General features: G+C 58.7%; 1 protein-coding gene across 1 annotated transcript in view; it reads left to right on the top strand.

Moving 5' to 3' along the window:
• Positions 1 to 10,158, top strand: part of wwk (anoctamin 8 white walker) — a gene marked incomplete in the record, with an annotated part of 81,030 nt that extends 70,872 nt beyond the window's left edge. Inside the window, 10 exon segments of the mRNA XM_037223992.1 lie at positions 899 to 1,051; positions 1,954 to 2,089; positions 3,175 to 3,230; positions 4,818 to 4,892; positions 5,129 to 5,383; positions 6,325 to 6,522; positions 8,034 to 8,165; positions 8,652 to 8,821; positions 9,156 to 9,179; positions 10,144 to 10,158. Coding sequence (XP_037079887.1) covers positions 899 to 1,051; positions 1,954 to 2,089; positions 3,175 to 3,230; positions 4,818 to 4,892; positions 5,129 to 5,383; positions 6,325 to 6,522; positions 8,034 to 8,165; positions 8,652 to 8,821; positions 9,156 to 9,179; position 10,144 — 1,200 coding nt within the window.
• Between the last annotated feature and the right edge of the window lie 5,672 nt (positions 10,159 to 15,830).

The raw sequence follows: 15,830 nt of genomic DNA, 5'->3' as shown, positions 1-15,830 counted from the left end.
GCTGTCGTATTTTTTTTTAAAGTTTGGCCGCCGGCTGGTTGGTTTTGAAGTACATCGCACAAATTGCACTGACAACGCAGTTTGGCACAGGTAGCCTGAAACCGTTCAGTGTAAAGGAGGTGTCGATGTCGTGCTGATTTTACGCTGAGAAGGTATTGTTTGCATAATGACCGTCTTGGTTAGCGATTTTGGCCACTTGTGACCGTTGTGAGTGATGTGTTCATCAGGCACAGTGCGTGTGTGCGTACCACGAGCGTTTCTTGTCACCGGATGCGTCTGTGGCTGGACGTTGAAGGCCGTGACCTTTCTCGCGGCCCAATGACACAGCTCCTGGCGTCTTCATTAATGTGGTTCTCCGGTGCCTTACATAATGAATGGCAAAGAGTGTGTCCTGCCCGCCACCGCGCCTACTCGGCTTACCATGACCGTCTTTTTCTGAGCTACCTGCTTTGTCGTCTTCTTCGGGATGTATTCGGATGTGAGAGATAACGCCGACCCGCATCGCGTACATCTCTGTCCCCGTACCACGAGGGAAGGGCGGCGCTAGGGAAGACCGGTACATCTCTGTCCCATGCCACGGGGCAAGATGCGGCCGACCCGCGGCGCGTGCATCTCTGCCCCCCCCCCCCTGCGGCGAGGGAGGGGCGGCGCTAGAGCAGTCTCGTGTCTGGTACGTCCTTGTCCCATGTCACGGGAAGGATGGGGTCAACCGCGTCGCGTACATCTCTGCCCCCCCCCCCCCCCCGCCGCGAGGGAAGGGCGCTGGCTAGGGTAGACTCGCGTCAGGTACATCCCTGTCCCAGGTCACGGGGCGAGATGGGGCCGACGTACGGCCAGTGCGTCTCTCCCGTGTCTCGGCAGGAGTCGGCGCTGACTCGTCCCGTCTCTCCTGCTGCAGGGGGAGCTGCAGGTGTCCGAGGTGACGGGCAAGCTGGAGCTGACCTACCCCTGGTGGCGGCGCAACGTGCGGCGCTATCTGGTCGGCTGGCCGCTGACGGCCGCCTGCATCGCCGGCGACATGTTCGTCATGTGGACGCTCCTGGAGCTGCAGGTGCGTCCTCCGGCTCCTGGACGGCCGCAGCTGAGGCGCCGCCGGCCAGTCCCTCGGCGCTGCGGACTGTGTGGGTGTGGTACTGACTCGCTCTCTGTGTCTGGCGAGGACCACTGGTTGTTGATGAGCGTTTCGGTCACACACAGCAGCGTCCGCGGCGCCCCCGGCCGTGCCGAGGCCATACGCTGTTATCGGCGTCGGCTGCGGACCGACTGGAGCTGGCCTAAATCAGTCACGGAATGGGTCGTCAGCGCGGAGCTGGTTCTAATAGCTTGTCCTTAAAGGAAACACGAACTTTTGCTCAATTTTTTTTTTACTGTGACAGGTTTTACTGGTGGGCTACCCTTAGAGCACTTCAGCGTGCATCTTTGTTTGCGTGGCTGTGTTTATGATTTGCAAGTATTGACAATCGCATCTGTTCGCGAAGAGCCCTAGCCGGAGCTCTTTGTGAGGGTTGATGGTGTCGTTCCCACTCGGGCATTATCAGGGCGTAAAGGCCGAGTGGATAGTGCATAGCACTTTGCAGTGTCGAAACTGCCTGACGGCTCGGCACAGGTGACTGATGTGGCCACCGGAGACACGGCTTTGCCATGAACTCACCGCTGTGTTCCTTTTCACACAACATAGACTACATGGTCATTAGCCACGATGGGCTCAGGGACAGGTCAAAATGTCAGCTGTTAAATAAAAATTGCCTGACTCACAAACGTAACTGCTAATGGGATCATTGTAGCTGATAATGATATAATGCCCCCCCCCCCCCCCCTGGTGACGTCCTTCTCTTAGTTTAAGTGGCGTAGCTGCACCCATCGTAACAGATCTATTACTACTTCTACGGATCACTGACATCGAACGTTGTCTACGGCGACATGCTCGCCAATGGTATGGCCTGTTCATTTCAGTTCTGGTGGGAGAAGCACACACACGTGTGGGGTTACGGCTCGTGGACCAACTACTTCCCCAAGATTCTGATGGCCTTTACCATCGGTCTCATGGAGAATGTCTACAAGAAGGTCGCTGTTTGGCTCAACGAATTCGGTACGTTGGCTGCCATGGACAGACCGCGAGATGAATAACGTCAGCAGCCGTCTGTCCAGCCTGGTGGGCGTGCGGCTAATGCTTACGGTCTGCCTTACCGCGCCTGGCAGCCCATGCCATTAGCGGAGTGTCTCAGAAAATGCTTCGCCGCCGTGTGACAGGTTTCGTAATTTGTTCGGGACTCACTCCGCGACCAGCAGCCGGGTGTGACCACCTCCTCCGCGCGACATCGCTGGAGCGGCCAGAGCCGGTGTGGGCGCGAGCTCCGGCTGTCGGTGCGCCGCGGCCGCGCTCGCGCGCCAGCGTGCCGGCGCGGGCGGGGGCGGGCCGCCACTGGCGGCGCCGGTGGCTGCCCGGCTCCGGCCGCCGCCGCGTGCCGTCAGCTGTCGGCGGCGTTTTACGGCGGCGCCCCGGGCCATTTCTCAGTCCGGCCAACAATGCCGGCCGCCGCTGCCGCGTCATCGATCGGCCGGCGACGCCCTCGGGCCGCCCGACAGACGGTGGAGTGTCGGCCCGACAGAAGGCCCGGTGTCGGCCCGACAAACGACTGGGAGTCGGCCCGACAGACGGCCGGGTACCGGTCCGACAGACGGCCGGGTGTCGGCCGAACAGACGGCCGAGTGTCGGCCCGACAGACGGCCGGGTGTCGGCCCGACAGACGGCCGGGTGCTGGCCCGACAAACGGCTGGGTGTCGGCCCGACAGACGGTTGGCTGTCGGCCCGACAGACAGCCCTGGCATGATGGTAGTCCACGTCAGGTTGAAAGCCAAGCAGCTGTGGCGGCGCGTAGGTCAGGGTCTCGTGGGTGAGGATTAGAAGCTGGAACTCTGCAGCTCGGGCGGTCTCATCAGATCGGCGCCACGTCGGGGGATCACTCCCTGTCTACTGTCGTGTGGGCGCACAACAACTCTCCGGCCTCTCCTTTGTGGCTGGTTCCCGTGCTCCGCCCTGCCTCGTGCCGCCTGCCTGGATCTCATGCTTCGCTCTGGCCTGTCCCGCCTGCCTGGATCCTGTGCTCCTCTACGTCCCGTCCCGCCCACCAGGATCCCGAGCCTGGGTTACTCAGCTCCCTCCGGCCTTTGCAGAGAACTATAGACTGGAGGAGAGCTACCAGAACCACCTGATTGTGAAACTGGCGTTGGTGAGTCGGCTCGGTCGACTGGCGGTCGCACACGTGCTGTGTCCCTCCCCCCCCCTCCCCCCAGATCTGCTGGCGGGGCTGGTGTGCCTGGCATCACTCCGAAGCAGCATGAGGATGCGGGACCGGCTCTCGCGGTGTCGCTCCGGCTGTGTGTTGTTGAGTTCTGCACCCTGTAGTTCGCTCTCCTCGGAGCCGGTCGAGTCCCATTCTTGTTGTTGCCACTATGTTTGATGTGTTGGTCACATTTTGACTTGCTTTTATTGATGGCGCTCGTTGTGATTGCTGCTTTCCAGTATTGACCCATTTCAAGGGAACTCGTGGTTGGGACTGTCTTGTGGTTATAGGATGGGGTCCATTGTTATTCATAGCGGTACGCTGCCAATATTTGATGTCGCTGGCTCAGCAACCCCTTCTTTCATTGACGTAGGCGCAGGTTATTTGATTTTGCATGGCATTTTCATAAGCCATGGTCGGCTCGAGCTGACTCAGTTCTGTGGTGCAATCCACCATAGCATGTCTCTGATCGAGATGGCCTGGAAAGTATTTGGATTTCATGGGGCGGGTGTTTGCGCACGCTCGTACACTTCCACGGAATACGGTGGGTACATATGAACGCCTTTGTTACCCTGGCTAATAACTTGTAAGTCTTGTCTAGAGGTCTTACCATCTTAGGTTCGCTCTTATTTGTTCGTGATCGGCGAATGCCCCAGTACTGCAGTATTTAACTGTTTTTAAGATACATGTTTTGCTTTCGTGCACCCTGTATTTTTAGAATGTTCCGACTGCTCTATGACTTCAAGGCTTGCTTGCTGCATGCTTCATCGTCTGTTGAGTGTGACGGGCTGCATGGATTCGAGCACCTCGCAAGGGAGAAGTGAGGGTTCAGTGTGTGGGTGTTTGCCAGTGGCTGCAGCTGGCCTGCTCACTTGGGTGTTTTACCCTGGGTCGTTTGACAACCTTGATCTGAGATGGCCATTTAACACAGTGGAGGTGAGCTTTGGAAGGCTCGGCCGTTGTCTTTGTTCGTGTCTTCACCGATATCTTTTGGGTTCAAGACTTACTTCTGTCGGTTGGGTGGGTTTGCCCACTACACCAGCTATGTCACCCGGGTCATTTGCAATTTTGATCGCATCTTGAAAACAAAACTGAGAAACCGCTCACAAAATATTCGTTCTTTACCTTTGAATTCCCAAGTTTCTTTGGCTCGCCAGCTTAAAGGAGGGTATACAGATTCTGTTATTAAAAGGCAGAGAGTAAAGCTACGTTTCGAAAGTCAGGGGTTGACATTGCTTGACTGACTTCGCACTAGTGAGGGATTTGCATGGACTCACTTGTCGCGACATTCCCTTCCCTTCCCTTCGTCTTTTCTTAAATAAGGAAAACGCCCTCAGCCTGTGCCTGTCCAATACGCATGTTCTTGCTCTGTCACGTTTGTCATCCAACCGTCGCACCCGTCCGGTGTGATAAGACTGTGAGGAAATTGTTATGGGACATTCAAACTACTTATTGAATGAGTTGTGTCTAAGGCGCTACGAGGTTGTTTGTGCGGTGTCAACTTATGGGTTTGTGACGTCATGTTTGCCTTAGTTTCAGTTCGTAAATTCCTTCGCCTCATTATTCTACATTGCCTTCTATCTGCAAGACATGGAGCGGCTAAAGAAGGTAAACGTCGCATTTGAGAGGCGATGCTGACCAAATGTGCAAACTATCGCTGCTCTTGCCAATGTTTTATATCAATATGTTATTTTTCAGGATTTTTTGCGTTAGCAATCTTGCAGTGATTCGTTACGATGGCAATAGTGGTTCCAAATTAAGCACGTTTGAAAATGTGTTCGGATTACTGTTTGTTCTCTGGCGACAGGACATCATCAACCAGTGTCTTTTGTGTGCTGCCGCAGCAACTTGGAACCCTTCTGATCATCCGGCAAGTGGTGGGTAATATCAAGGAATCTCTAATCCCATTCCTGAAAGGCCAAATGAAACTGGCCCAAATGAGCTTCGCCATGTTCGGTGCCGTCTCGCCGTCTATGGAGGAGAAGCCGAAGCTCGACGCCAGCCCAGCGCCTGAAGATGGCAGCACTTCGCCCCGCTCCGACGCCGGACGCCAGGCAAGAAACATCAGCCAGGCTGAAATAGAGTCGGCAATGCCTCAGGTGAGTCGCCAAGCCAAGGAAACGGCATGTGGTCTTGGTAGCGGAGGCCATTTTCGCCCTCTTCAGCGAGCTGTACGCGCTATCGGGCTGCGTTGTCGTCAAACCCGACCTTATGGCTTCAGATTCCATGGGACGCATTGTACATGCGGCCGTCTTGGCTGTCTCGTTCGAGCAATGTACGGCACTGTGTGACTTATCAGCAGCGACGGATGTTGTAATATACGTATGGGTCTACGTCCCCTTTGGTCAATCCCCCTAGCTGTTAACGTGAAGCATGTCCACCCGTGAGGAGATCCAGTTTGTGACCAGTCTTGCTGGCAGATGGGCCATACTGACGCGCCTAAACCCGTGAAGTGAATCCTAATCTCTGCCAAGTGGTGTTCCTCATCCTTCAAAGATCATGGAGCGGAGGGTAGCGTCGTGGCCGCGATAGCATTATTCCAAAGGTTTTAGTTTAGAACAAGACTGCTTACCGTCGCTTATGATTCCAACGTTCTCCGCTTTGGCCATTGGATATTTCCCACTGTTGTGCAAGCCACTCCACGTCTAACGACACATACCGTCAAGGAGGAGACAGTGGAGGTCATGACTTTCCTAGTCAGCCACTGATTTTATTATTATTTTCTCAGAAGTTCATCATAATTTGCATCGCGATCAATTGTATTTTGATGCGTCCCGCGTTGTTGCGCTTTGCGCACGTTTCAGGGCATGGTTAGTCTCGTCCGTGTGCAATAGGCACCGACGTGCTGTGGCCAGCCCCGTGGTGACGCCGCTTGGGCGCCGCCCCAGCGCCGGGCCGCCGTCGCTCGCGCGCCTCGAGCGCCGACGTGTTCTGGCCAGCCGCGTTACGACGCCGCTCGAGCGCCGAGCCGCCGTCGCTCGCGTGCCTCGAGCGCCACCTCCTCCCCACTTACACTGAGCACCGGCGCCCGCGCCGCCAGTACGAAGGCACGTTTGAGGACTACCTGGAGATGTTCATTCAGTTCGGCTACGTCATCCTGTTCTCGTCGGCCTTCCCGCTGGCCGCCTTCTGCGCCCTGCTCAACAACGTGATTGAGATTCGCAGCGACGCCTTCAAGCTATGCGCCATCTTCCAGCGGCCGTTCGGCCAGAGGGCGCGCAACATCGGCACGTGGCAGGTGCGTGTCGGGGGGGGGGGGGGGGGGGAGCGGGCGGAGCGCCTCCGGGCGGGGTGGTTTCTTGGGTGGTGGCCACGGTATTGGAGACACGTCGGCGCTGTGTGAGCCCCGCGCATTGTTTTGGGCACGTTGTGAGATGTACCGCTTGACAGGGTCATTGCCTTACTTATAAGTGTAGGAGAACGTGATATTAAATTGTCTGATCATCCCAGGCAGGTGTGGGATGTGTATTGTGTGCAGCGTGTTTTTTGTTTAAATATGTTCATATTAGAGGCAGTTTAGTGGACCAGTGACCTGCCCGAGTCGCCGAGGCAGCGATGAGATGAGCTCAGACCGCTCGGCTGACGAATGTCGCAGAGAACCGCTGGGTTAGGTCGTGTTACGCGCCGATGATGCAGAGCGAGCTCTAATTTGTCCCTTTTTTGTCTGCTGTAAAACATCATGAACTCAGGTAGCTTTACTCGTCCCTGCTGCGGGAAGAAACCACTTGCCGGCTATTTTCCAAAGTTGCAGATGAACTATGCAGAAGATATTAGATAGCATTCCGTCCCATTCGTCATCAGCACACATCCTGTTTTTTTATCCAGCTTAGTATTTATTTCCTTACAGGACTGCGTGTTTTTTTTTGGGGGGGGATGGCATAAGGTCGGCGTCCGGCGTCCCCAACATCCCAGTGGTCCAATAGTGTACAGCCCCTGAGCCCCGACACCCTAGTGACCTTCCGACAGTGTACAGCCCCTGAGCCCCGACACCCTAGTGGCCTTCCGACAGTGTACAGCCGCTGAGCCCCGACACCCTAGTGGCCTCCCGACAGTGTACAGCCGCTGAGCCCCGACACCCTAGTGGCCTTCCGACAGTGTACAGACGCTGAGCCCCGACACCCTAGTGGCCTTCCGACAGTGTACAGCCCCTGAGTCCCGACACCCTAGTGGCCTTCCGACAGTGTACAGCCGCTGAGCCCCGACCCCCAGCCACGGCGGCGGCCAGCCGGTCCCGTGCCTGTGCGTCTCCCCTCCCGACGCCCGTGCAGTCCAGGCCGGCGTTGCTCGGCCCGGCCGGTCCCGTGCCTGTGCGTCTCCCCTCCCGACGCCCGTACAGTCCGGGCCGGCGTTGCTCGGCCCGGCCGGTCCCGTGCCTGTGCGTCTCCCCTCCCGACGCCCGTGCAGTCCAGGCCGGCGTCGCTCGGCCCGGCCGGTCCCGTGCCTGTGCGTCTCCCCTCCCGACGCCCGTACAGTCCGGGCCGGCGTCGCTCGGCTCGGGCGGTCCCGTGCCTGTGCGTCTCCCCTCCCGACGCCCGTACAGTCCAGGCCGGCGTCGCTCGGCCCGGCCGGTCCCGTGCCTGTGCGTCTCCCCTCCCGACGCCCGTACAGTCCGGGCCGGCGTCGCTCGGCTCGGGCGGTCCCGTGCCTGTGCGTCTCCCCTCCCGACGCCCGTACAGTCCAGGCCGGCGTCGCTCGGCTCGGGCGGCCCGGACAGCCGGCATCTGAGGCAGCCGCCGCTGCCGCCGGCAGGACGCCATGGAGGTGATGGGCGTGGTGGGCGTGATCGTCAACTGCGCGCTGATCGGCATGTCGGGCCCCGTGCACCGGCTCTTCCCCGACATCTCCACCACGCAGACTGTGCTGCTGGTCATCGTGCTGGAGGTGAGCGGTGTTATCAGCGTCGCGGCGCGTGGGCCCAGCTACCGCCGCAGCCGGGCCCACATGCGGCACTTGTGAAGGCGGGTCAGTGCGTGGTGGATTTGGACTACTGCCTGCTGGGAGGTCCGTGGCTTTCACGCATTGTAGTTGGATTTTCTTCCTCACATAGGCTTCTCGGCAGTCGTTTTGTCGGTGGGAGCTTGTTATGTTGCAGGAGCTGCACCGAATATGCTGCGACCGCATATCCGTCGCTTCGGTCCGTTGTCCTATGACATGACGTAGCAAACTGTGTTAGATGCAAATGTGATGTAAACTTTGGATACTGATGCTTGTCATTGTCACACGTTTTTGACTGGCATATTCGCCACATGACCATGTTGTCCAAACCGCTTCGGCACTCCCTGCTGCTGGATGACATATTTCGTACACGCTGGCGTGTCCGCGCGCCCCCATGCGACGGAGCGTGACGCCGCCCGCTGCCGCCGGCAGCACGCGCTGCTGCTGCTGAAGCTGCTGGTGGCCTACGCCATCCCGGACACGCCGGCTTGGCTGCAGGCCGAGATCGCCAAGATCGAGTTCAACAGACGCGAGGTCCACAAGCGCTCGCTGTCGTTCGGGTCCAGCTTCTCGTCGGTGGACTCGAGTCCGCAGCACCGCGGGTAGGTGGCCTCCTGATCCGAGTCTCCCGTCGGTGGGCCCCTCGGCGCGCTGCCTGTTCAGCAGCGCGTGCGGGTGGCCCGGAACCGCTGCCGCCCCAGCTATATCGTCACCCGCCCTCCTGCCTCCAGTACAAGTCAGCCTCGATGGCTTCCCGTCGTTCTCACTCCCTGCCGGCGGTCATCTCTCTGCTGTCGCTCGTTCACTGTCTCGCACCACGTGTGGCCGGTTGGTCGTGGCGGCCGGCGCCGCGCGGTGCCGGCCGCTGTCGTCGCGCTCGTGTCTGTGTGGCGGCCGTCGCCGGGCGACCCGACTCTGACGGCTGCCCCCGCGCAGAGCGCCGGCCCCCGCCGCCCAGTAGTGAGTCGCGTGCCGAGAGGCCGGAGCGCATGGCTCGGGGTGGCCGCTTCGCCGCGCTCTCGTGCTGCCGCGCATGCGCAGACGGCACGCCAGCTGACGCGGCACAGGGCACGCAGGGCCGGCAGCGGCGGGTGGCGGCGGGCCTCCTTCTACCGGCTGTCGTGGGCGCCGGACGCCTGACGGCCGCCGGACGCGGCGGCGGCAGCACCGCATGGGTGACGGTCGCTGGGGCGCTCTGCCCGTCTGGTGGGGTGTGCTGCACGTGCCGCTGAGTGCTGACAGACCCGGGCATTGGGGGGAACGCAGGACGGGGCGGACGGCTGGCTGCCGCGTGTGATGCCCCTCGGGAACGCCCGCCCTGGAGACTGCGGGTGGTAGATGCTAGGCGCCGTTTGAACCCTTCTCCCCTGCTTTCATACAGCGCTCCCCGAAGCGCCGCTGCCAGACGACGAATTATGTGGGATGGCGCAGAAAGAATCAGCACCGTGTGCATAGTCCAGACTTGGTGTGCGCGTGATCTTTTCGGGCTGTGGCCACTCTTTGGAGAGCTTTCAGGGAAGTTTTGGTTCTGCTGTCTGTTTTAATATCTATAAGTCGCCTTAGCTACGCCTTTGACGGTTTACTTATGCTTAGCACTGGTGTTTCCTACTAACGATGTCGTAACGCGTTGTGTGATTACCAGATCATGGACTGTAAGATGTTGTTGGCATCCAACCGGTTAACGCTGGCAACGCGATAGTCGTTGCAACGCCTGCACATGCAACGCACCCACCTTGCTGTCATCACGTGTCTTGCAGTGTAAACGCAGTAAGAATGGGCAGCACATGTTTGCAGTGCTTCTCCGTCATTTACGGTGACCGTGGCCGTGCCAGGCTGCGTCGCACCGCGCCGTGCTGTGACCTTGCGCCTTACCCGGCCTTCTCTGGGGCTGTGCCGGCTACTGACACGCCGTTCTCCGACCAAGGTCGTGGGCGGCGGAGCAGGCGGACGCCGGCTGCCAGACGGACCCGTACCTGGACCGGCGGCCGCGCGTCATCTCCGTCGGCTGCCAGTACGAGCCGCCGCTGGTGCGCTCGCGGCGCGCCGCCGACCGCTCGCCGGAGGCGGCGCGCCCCGCTCACCGGCTGACGCGGCAGCACACGCTGGACGCGGCGCAGCTGCGGCAGCGGCGGCAGCCGGCGACCGTGGCGCCGCCCGACGAGCCCGACCGCAGGCTCAGCTTCGACCAGTGGCGGGAAGGCGTCGCGGCGGCGGCGGCGGCGCGACCCGAGCTGTCGCGGCGACTGACGGAAGAGGTGGAGGAGACGCCGGTCAGCCCGGCGGAGATCGACAGGCCGCGGGTGGCGTCACCGAACGGCGCCGCCGCCGGGCCGGCGGCGGCCGAGCAGGAGAGGCCGCCGGTCGGCCCCCCGGAGCCGCCCGCCGGCCGCCCGGCCGCCGTCGCCAGCCCGCTCAAACGGCACAAGCCGCGGCTGGCCTTCCTGAACCGCACCAAGTCGCTGTCGCACCTCTTCCACAAGAGCAACGGTGCCAGCCGGCGGCGGGAGGCGCGCCGCGCCGAGGAGGAGGCGGCCGTGGCGCAGCCGCAGCCGGCTATGGGCGAGTTGAGTGTGCTGGACCCGGACCAGCTAGTGCTGCTGTCCGACATCCAGAACAACGACCCGCAGGCCTGAGCGCCCTCCTTCCCCTCCCCCTCCCTCACACGTGAGACGATGGTCTGTGTTCTCACCGCCGCGCTCGGAGTGGCAGCCCCGATGCTGGACGGAGCCGTCGCTGGCGCTGGCGCTGGTCCCCTGCCGGCGCTGGCGCGGGTCCCCCGCCGTCGCTGGCGTGGGTCCCCCGCCGTCGCTGGCGCCGGTCCCCCGCCGTCGCTGGCGTGGGTCCCCCGCCGTCGCTGGCGCGGTTCCCCCGCCGTCGCTGACGTGGGTCCCCCGCCATCGCTGGCGCGGGTCTCCCGCCGTCGCTGGCGCGGTTCCCCCGCCGTCGCTGGCGTGGGTCCCCCGCCATCGCTGGCGCGGGTCTCCCGCCGTCGCTGGCGCGGTTCCCCCGCCGTCGCTGGCGTGGGTCCCCCGCCGTCGCTGGCGCGGTTCCCCCGCCGTCGCTGACGTGGGTCCCCCGCCGTCGCTGGCGCGGGTCTCCCGCCGTCGCTGGCGTGGGTCCCCCGCCGTCGCTGGCGCCGGTCCCCCGCCGGCGCTGGCGCGGGTCCCCTGCCGGCGTTGGCGCGGGTCGCCCGCCGTCGCTGGCGCCGGTCCCCCGCCGTCGCGCCCGTCCGGGGCTGGTCTGGAGGGGCGCGGTCCGCAGAGCGAGCGTCTCAGGTTGTCGCGGCGCTTCCATGGAGCTGGAAACGCCTCCTGTCGCCAAGCAGCGCTGTGCCTTTCTTGGTTTGCGCTTGGTTGTTTTGTTCGGTGCAGCATGTTGGGTTGTAAGCGGGTCGCCGAAGGGCACGCGCCGGGACACGCAGCGCCGTGTTTTTGGCGTCGGACGTCCTGGCCAGAGAAAGTCGGCGATTACAGCGGCGCTTAGACGGCCTTGTGGTGGGATGTTGTATCAGTTTACGTCCGGTGTACGTCACTGTCAACTTTGCGTCGCTCGGGTTTTGTCCAGGTTTGTGAGATCCTTTCATTGTGTGGCCATTCGACGCTGGTTAGCTATTAGGCTGATGGTTTGCGAACTAGGGGTACATTCCCGAGACGGTAGATGTAGTGAATCGTGCAATCCGTGGAGGGATGGAACAAGAGACTGTATTCTTCACTTTTGTGTACTGTTGTATGCATTACTTGCCGACATTTCCGGCCAATATACAGGACAATTGTCAAGGGGTTTTGTATTGGCATTATGTGGACTACTTGTGATAAAGAGTAGTTCGGTAGTGTAGCATCCGTTGGCGGGACATTCTGTGCTGCAAAACAGCATGACGACTGTGTACCGGATTCCGCTTTTGCGGAATCGCTTCCTACCACGAGCTCATCCCGCGGGACTAAATGCGAATCCGACTCCAAAGAGCACTGGGCAAATGAGTGAATTTGGATAAAAGTGCAGGAAGGCAGGCATTTGCGATCGATTCCATGCTGACATGGATTTTCGAATAATGAGAACCGTTGAGATCTTTACTCATATTTGAGTAGACTCGTGGATGACTCCGGTGACGTCGTTCCTGCCTAGGCTCACTTCCACCAACTCCACCTCGACTCAACGAAGACTCCGGCTATTCCCGACTGGCTTGGACACCACTAGCAGTGTAGTGCCAGGCTGGATGTATGAACTCACTTCGGGTTTCGAGGCTTGTGCACTGCAAGCGTGAATATGCGGAAGATGTCTTCCGGTCAATTCGGAGTCGGCTTGGAACGTTTAAGTTGTTCTGAAACATTTTAAATTGTTTTACATTTTGCGCATCGATTCTTGTTATGTATGGCTAATGTTAAATTTCATCACGTTACCGAAGTTGTCGCGGCAGAAAGGATAACCGGTTGGATTTATTCATTTCCTCTATTTCCCCATCTCGATAACGGAACGTCTGAACAGTTTCAAATTTCTACATATGGCCCCAGGCCATTCCCTGCCTCATTTTTACACAGCTGCATGCTTCTACCCTCCAAGCCACGACTGATCCGCTGGGTTCTTGGACCACACCACTGATATCATGAGACCAGACTTCCACTGTATGAGGCTCAGAACCCCGTCTCACCGACTCGCTGTCATCGCTCTGTGTGCAGCAGCCCACCGCAGGCCAGGCGGCCGCCTGCGAGCGGGCGGGCAGCGCAGCTCGTGATGATTGGCGGTCGGCCGCCGCCAGTCCTCGACGCTCCAAGCGCCGAGGTGTGCCGTCGCCATGGAAACTACCGCGTCGGCACAGAACTCTAATTGTGAAGAGAGTGGAGCGTCTGAACTGTACAGCTCGGGCAGGATTTCCCGGCTTAATTGACCCTGCCGAGCGTGGTCGCAGAATACAGAGGTGTGGGGTGACTGCATGGGAAGATGCGGGGTAGCTGTATGGAGATGTGTCAGGGTAACGATGCGGGAGGAATCCGGATGACCGTGTGGGAAGGCACAAGGTGACAACATGAATGAGAGGTGCGCACTGGCGGCACGTGGGCGTGCGGACTAGCAGCATGGGGAAATGAACGTGGTTGTGTGGAAGGTGGAAGGTGATCCTGTTACTACACCCATGACCTGTGCCTTTCATCGAAACGAGTACCTGATAGACATTTAGGTTACAGCTCACATTCACGATGGAAACATCCGCGCGATGCCAGCCAAGCTTGGCTTACCCGGATGGACTCCCTGGAGATCCAGCTCAAGACTCGGCATGAAAATGGCCAGGTAATTGCCCCTCCGACTTATGTTTACTAACACTGAATGCGTGTTAGTAGTAAGTTGGGTGACTTCAGCGGCCTGTCATTAGCTGACTCCAGCTGTGACTAATTTAAGCCTTCTCCGGCATGATTTGTTCATGTCTATTGCACAACGCCAGTCCTACCGAATCTGCACCACCTCTTTGCCTGCTTCTCTGCGTTTGATTCTACTTCTTGGCTGGGAGCGCTGCGACTTGATTTTATGTTTCTGGTGTTAAAATAAGTGTTCCGCCTTTAGAGTCTACTTCAAAAGCATGCTCTAGTGAAACCTCAGGACGAGTTACGTCTACTGATTACACTGCGAATCGCCACTGCACCACCTTCAAGATATAGTAAGTATATCAATTTAGTTATTTTCGAGTTCAAATTGCCCTGTCAGCGCTTTGTAACAGCACCACGCTTCTTCTCTGCCGTCGCGAGCACCGTCGTCATGACAACCACCGTGCTCACCTCTACTAGTGTGGACTAAGTTTGTGATTGGCCCAGCGGGCCTGCCACCAAAATGTTGAAGTTTGAACCAGTGCGTCACGCGGATCATGTGATACACCCAGTCCCAAAGTAAAACTGCCCGTCGAAAAGAATCGCTGTGGTAAACGTCGAATAAATCCGTCATAGCATAATGTTTCGTTGAACTGGCAGGATGAAAGCCGCATGTTCGCATCTCTTTTTTCTGAACTGTGTTCCAAGATTTCGTAGCATTAATTATGCAAACACTTTCACATAACAATGTATTACAAATATTACGGAAGACACACGCTGGAAAAGCAAGGCAAAAGGAATATATGGCCCTCACAGTGGCCAGCAGGTAGTCAAATTAGATTTCTCCCGCAGCGTCCGCTGCTTCCAATAGAAATTCTGAGCTACCTAGGATTTCGACAAAGACTGGTGTTATTGATCAAACCGTATACGTCAGGTATGATAAGTAAAAAACGCAAAAACCGTGGGATGCTCCCTTTAGCGTACGGTTCGTTGCGCCGCTGGGATAGAGAGGGGGGGGGGGAGGGCATTTCTGGTTGCCTGTTTTTGTATAACGGTATAGAAGAGGAAGAAAAAAACATGTTGGTCTGTTACGCTTGCATCGGTTTCCGGCACAACCGAATGCGAACAGCAAAACAGATGTCGGCAAAACGGTTCGGGGTGTGCCATATCTATTTTGTGCTTTCCTTTCAGCTGCAGCAAAACCCAGCCGATTATGAGATTCGGCACGTTCATGTGCGTTTGGGCAGATATGTGACAGACACAGAATGTTAGCTGGAAGCGAATCTTGTCACGCCGGTGCCAACAACGATGCAGTGAGGGAAGTGGTTGTGTCCGTTTTGTCACACTCTGCCTGTATGTCTGAGCTGATGGAAAAACTTGCTGTTTATGATCAGCCTGATTTTCTACAATTTAACGTGTAACACACACAGTTATCGTTGTGCCAGGGCGACATGCAACCTGCTACGGTAAATGGATACCGCACCGAGTACTTGGCCTTTTATTTTTTATTCTGGTTTCCAGGAACCTGGCCGTCCTGACAGCAACAACACTGAATATGAGGTGACACACGCACTGAAACAGCGACACATTATTCATGTCGGCAATTGTGCGATGAGTCCCGTGCAATACAGATTATGGTGATGCAAACGTGGCTTCTGAGTGACGCTGGAGATACCTGACTTACCGCGTATTGTTGCCCAATGTCACGGTGTGCGCAAGATGTCGGTCAGTGGTACAGAACAGACTGTGCACCTAAAATAATCACACAAACACGTAACGCATGCTATATCTTCCACATTCCCAACGTTCTTCCCACACGCTGTGCTTATTTTCGCACACGCAAAACATTTGCAACGGCGGCTAACACCCCTACCGCCATCTACCCTCGTGGCGCTGTGTCCCCCGCCCAACCGAGCTGTCTTTTGCAGCAGCAATCGGTGGCAGCGACCGCTCCGCTTCTCCGCGTCTTTCCACCCAAACAACTGGACTAGAACACACGGCAGCGTGCCGCACCAGATCCAACACAACACAAGGTCCAGACCGGCCTGCCCCGGACCGGGTGAGCCTTCCGCAGCCGTGCTCTGCCCGGCCCGCGCGCCGCACCAGATCCAACACAACACAAGGTCCAGACCGGCCTGCCCCGGACCGGGTGAGCCTTCCGCAGCTGCGCTCTGCCCGGCTCGCGCCGCTACTCAGCGGAGCACCGGCGCCGACCCGCCCAGACCGCCGCCTGGGCGTGCGGAGGGGAGTCAGAGCCTCAGCCCACAGGTGATGGCGTCAGATCGGGAACCGCCGACCACCGCCGGGCCGCGCCGCGCCG

This window comes from Pollicipes pollicipes, unplaced genomic scaffold (genome assembly GCF_011947565.3).
Source record: "Pollicipes pollicipes isolate AB1234 unplaced genomic scaffold, Ppol_2.1 Scaffold_4881;HRSCAF=5763_pilon_pilon_pilon, whole genome shotgun sequence".
In the NCBI taxonomy this organism is placed as follows: domain Eukaryota; kingdom Metazoa; phylum Arthropoda; class Thecostraca; order Pollicipedomorpha; family Pollicipedidae; genus Pollicipes; species Pollicipes pollicipes.
This window is presented reverse-complemented; position numbering and strand designations above follow the sequence as displayed.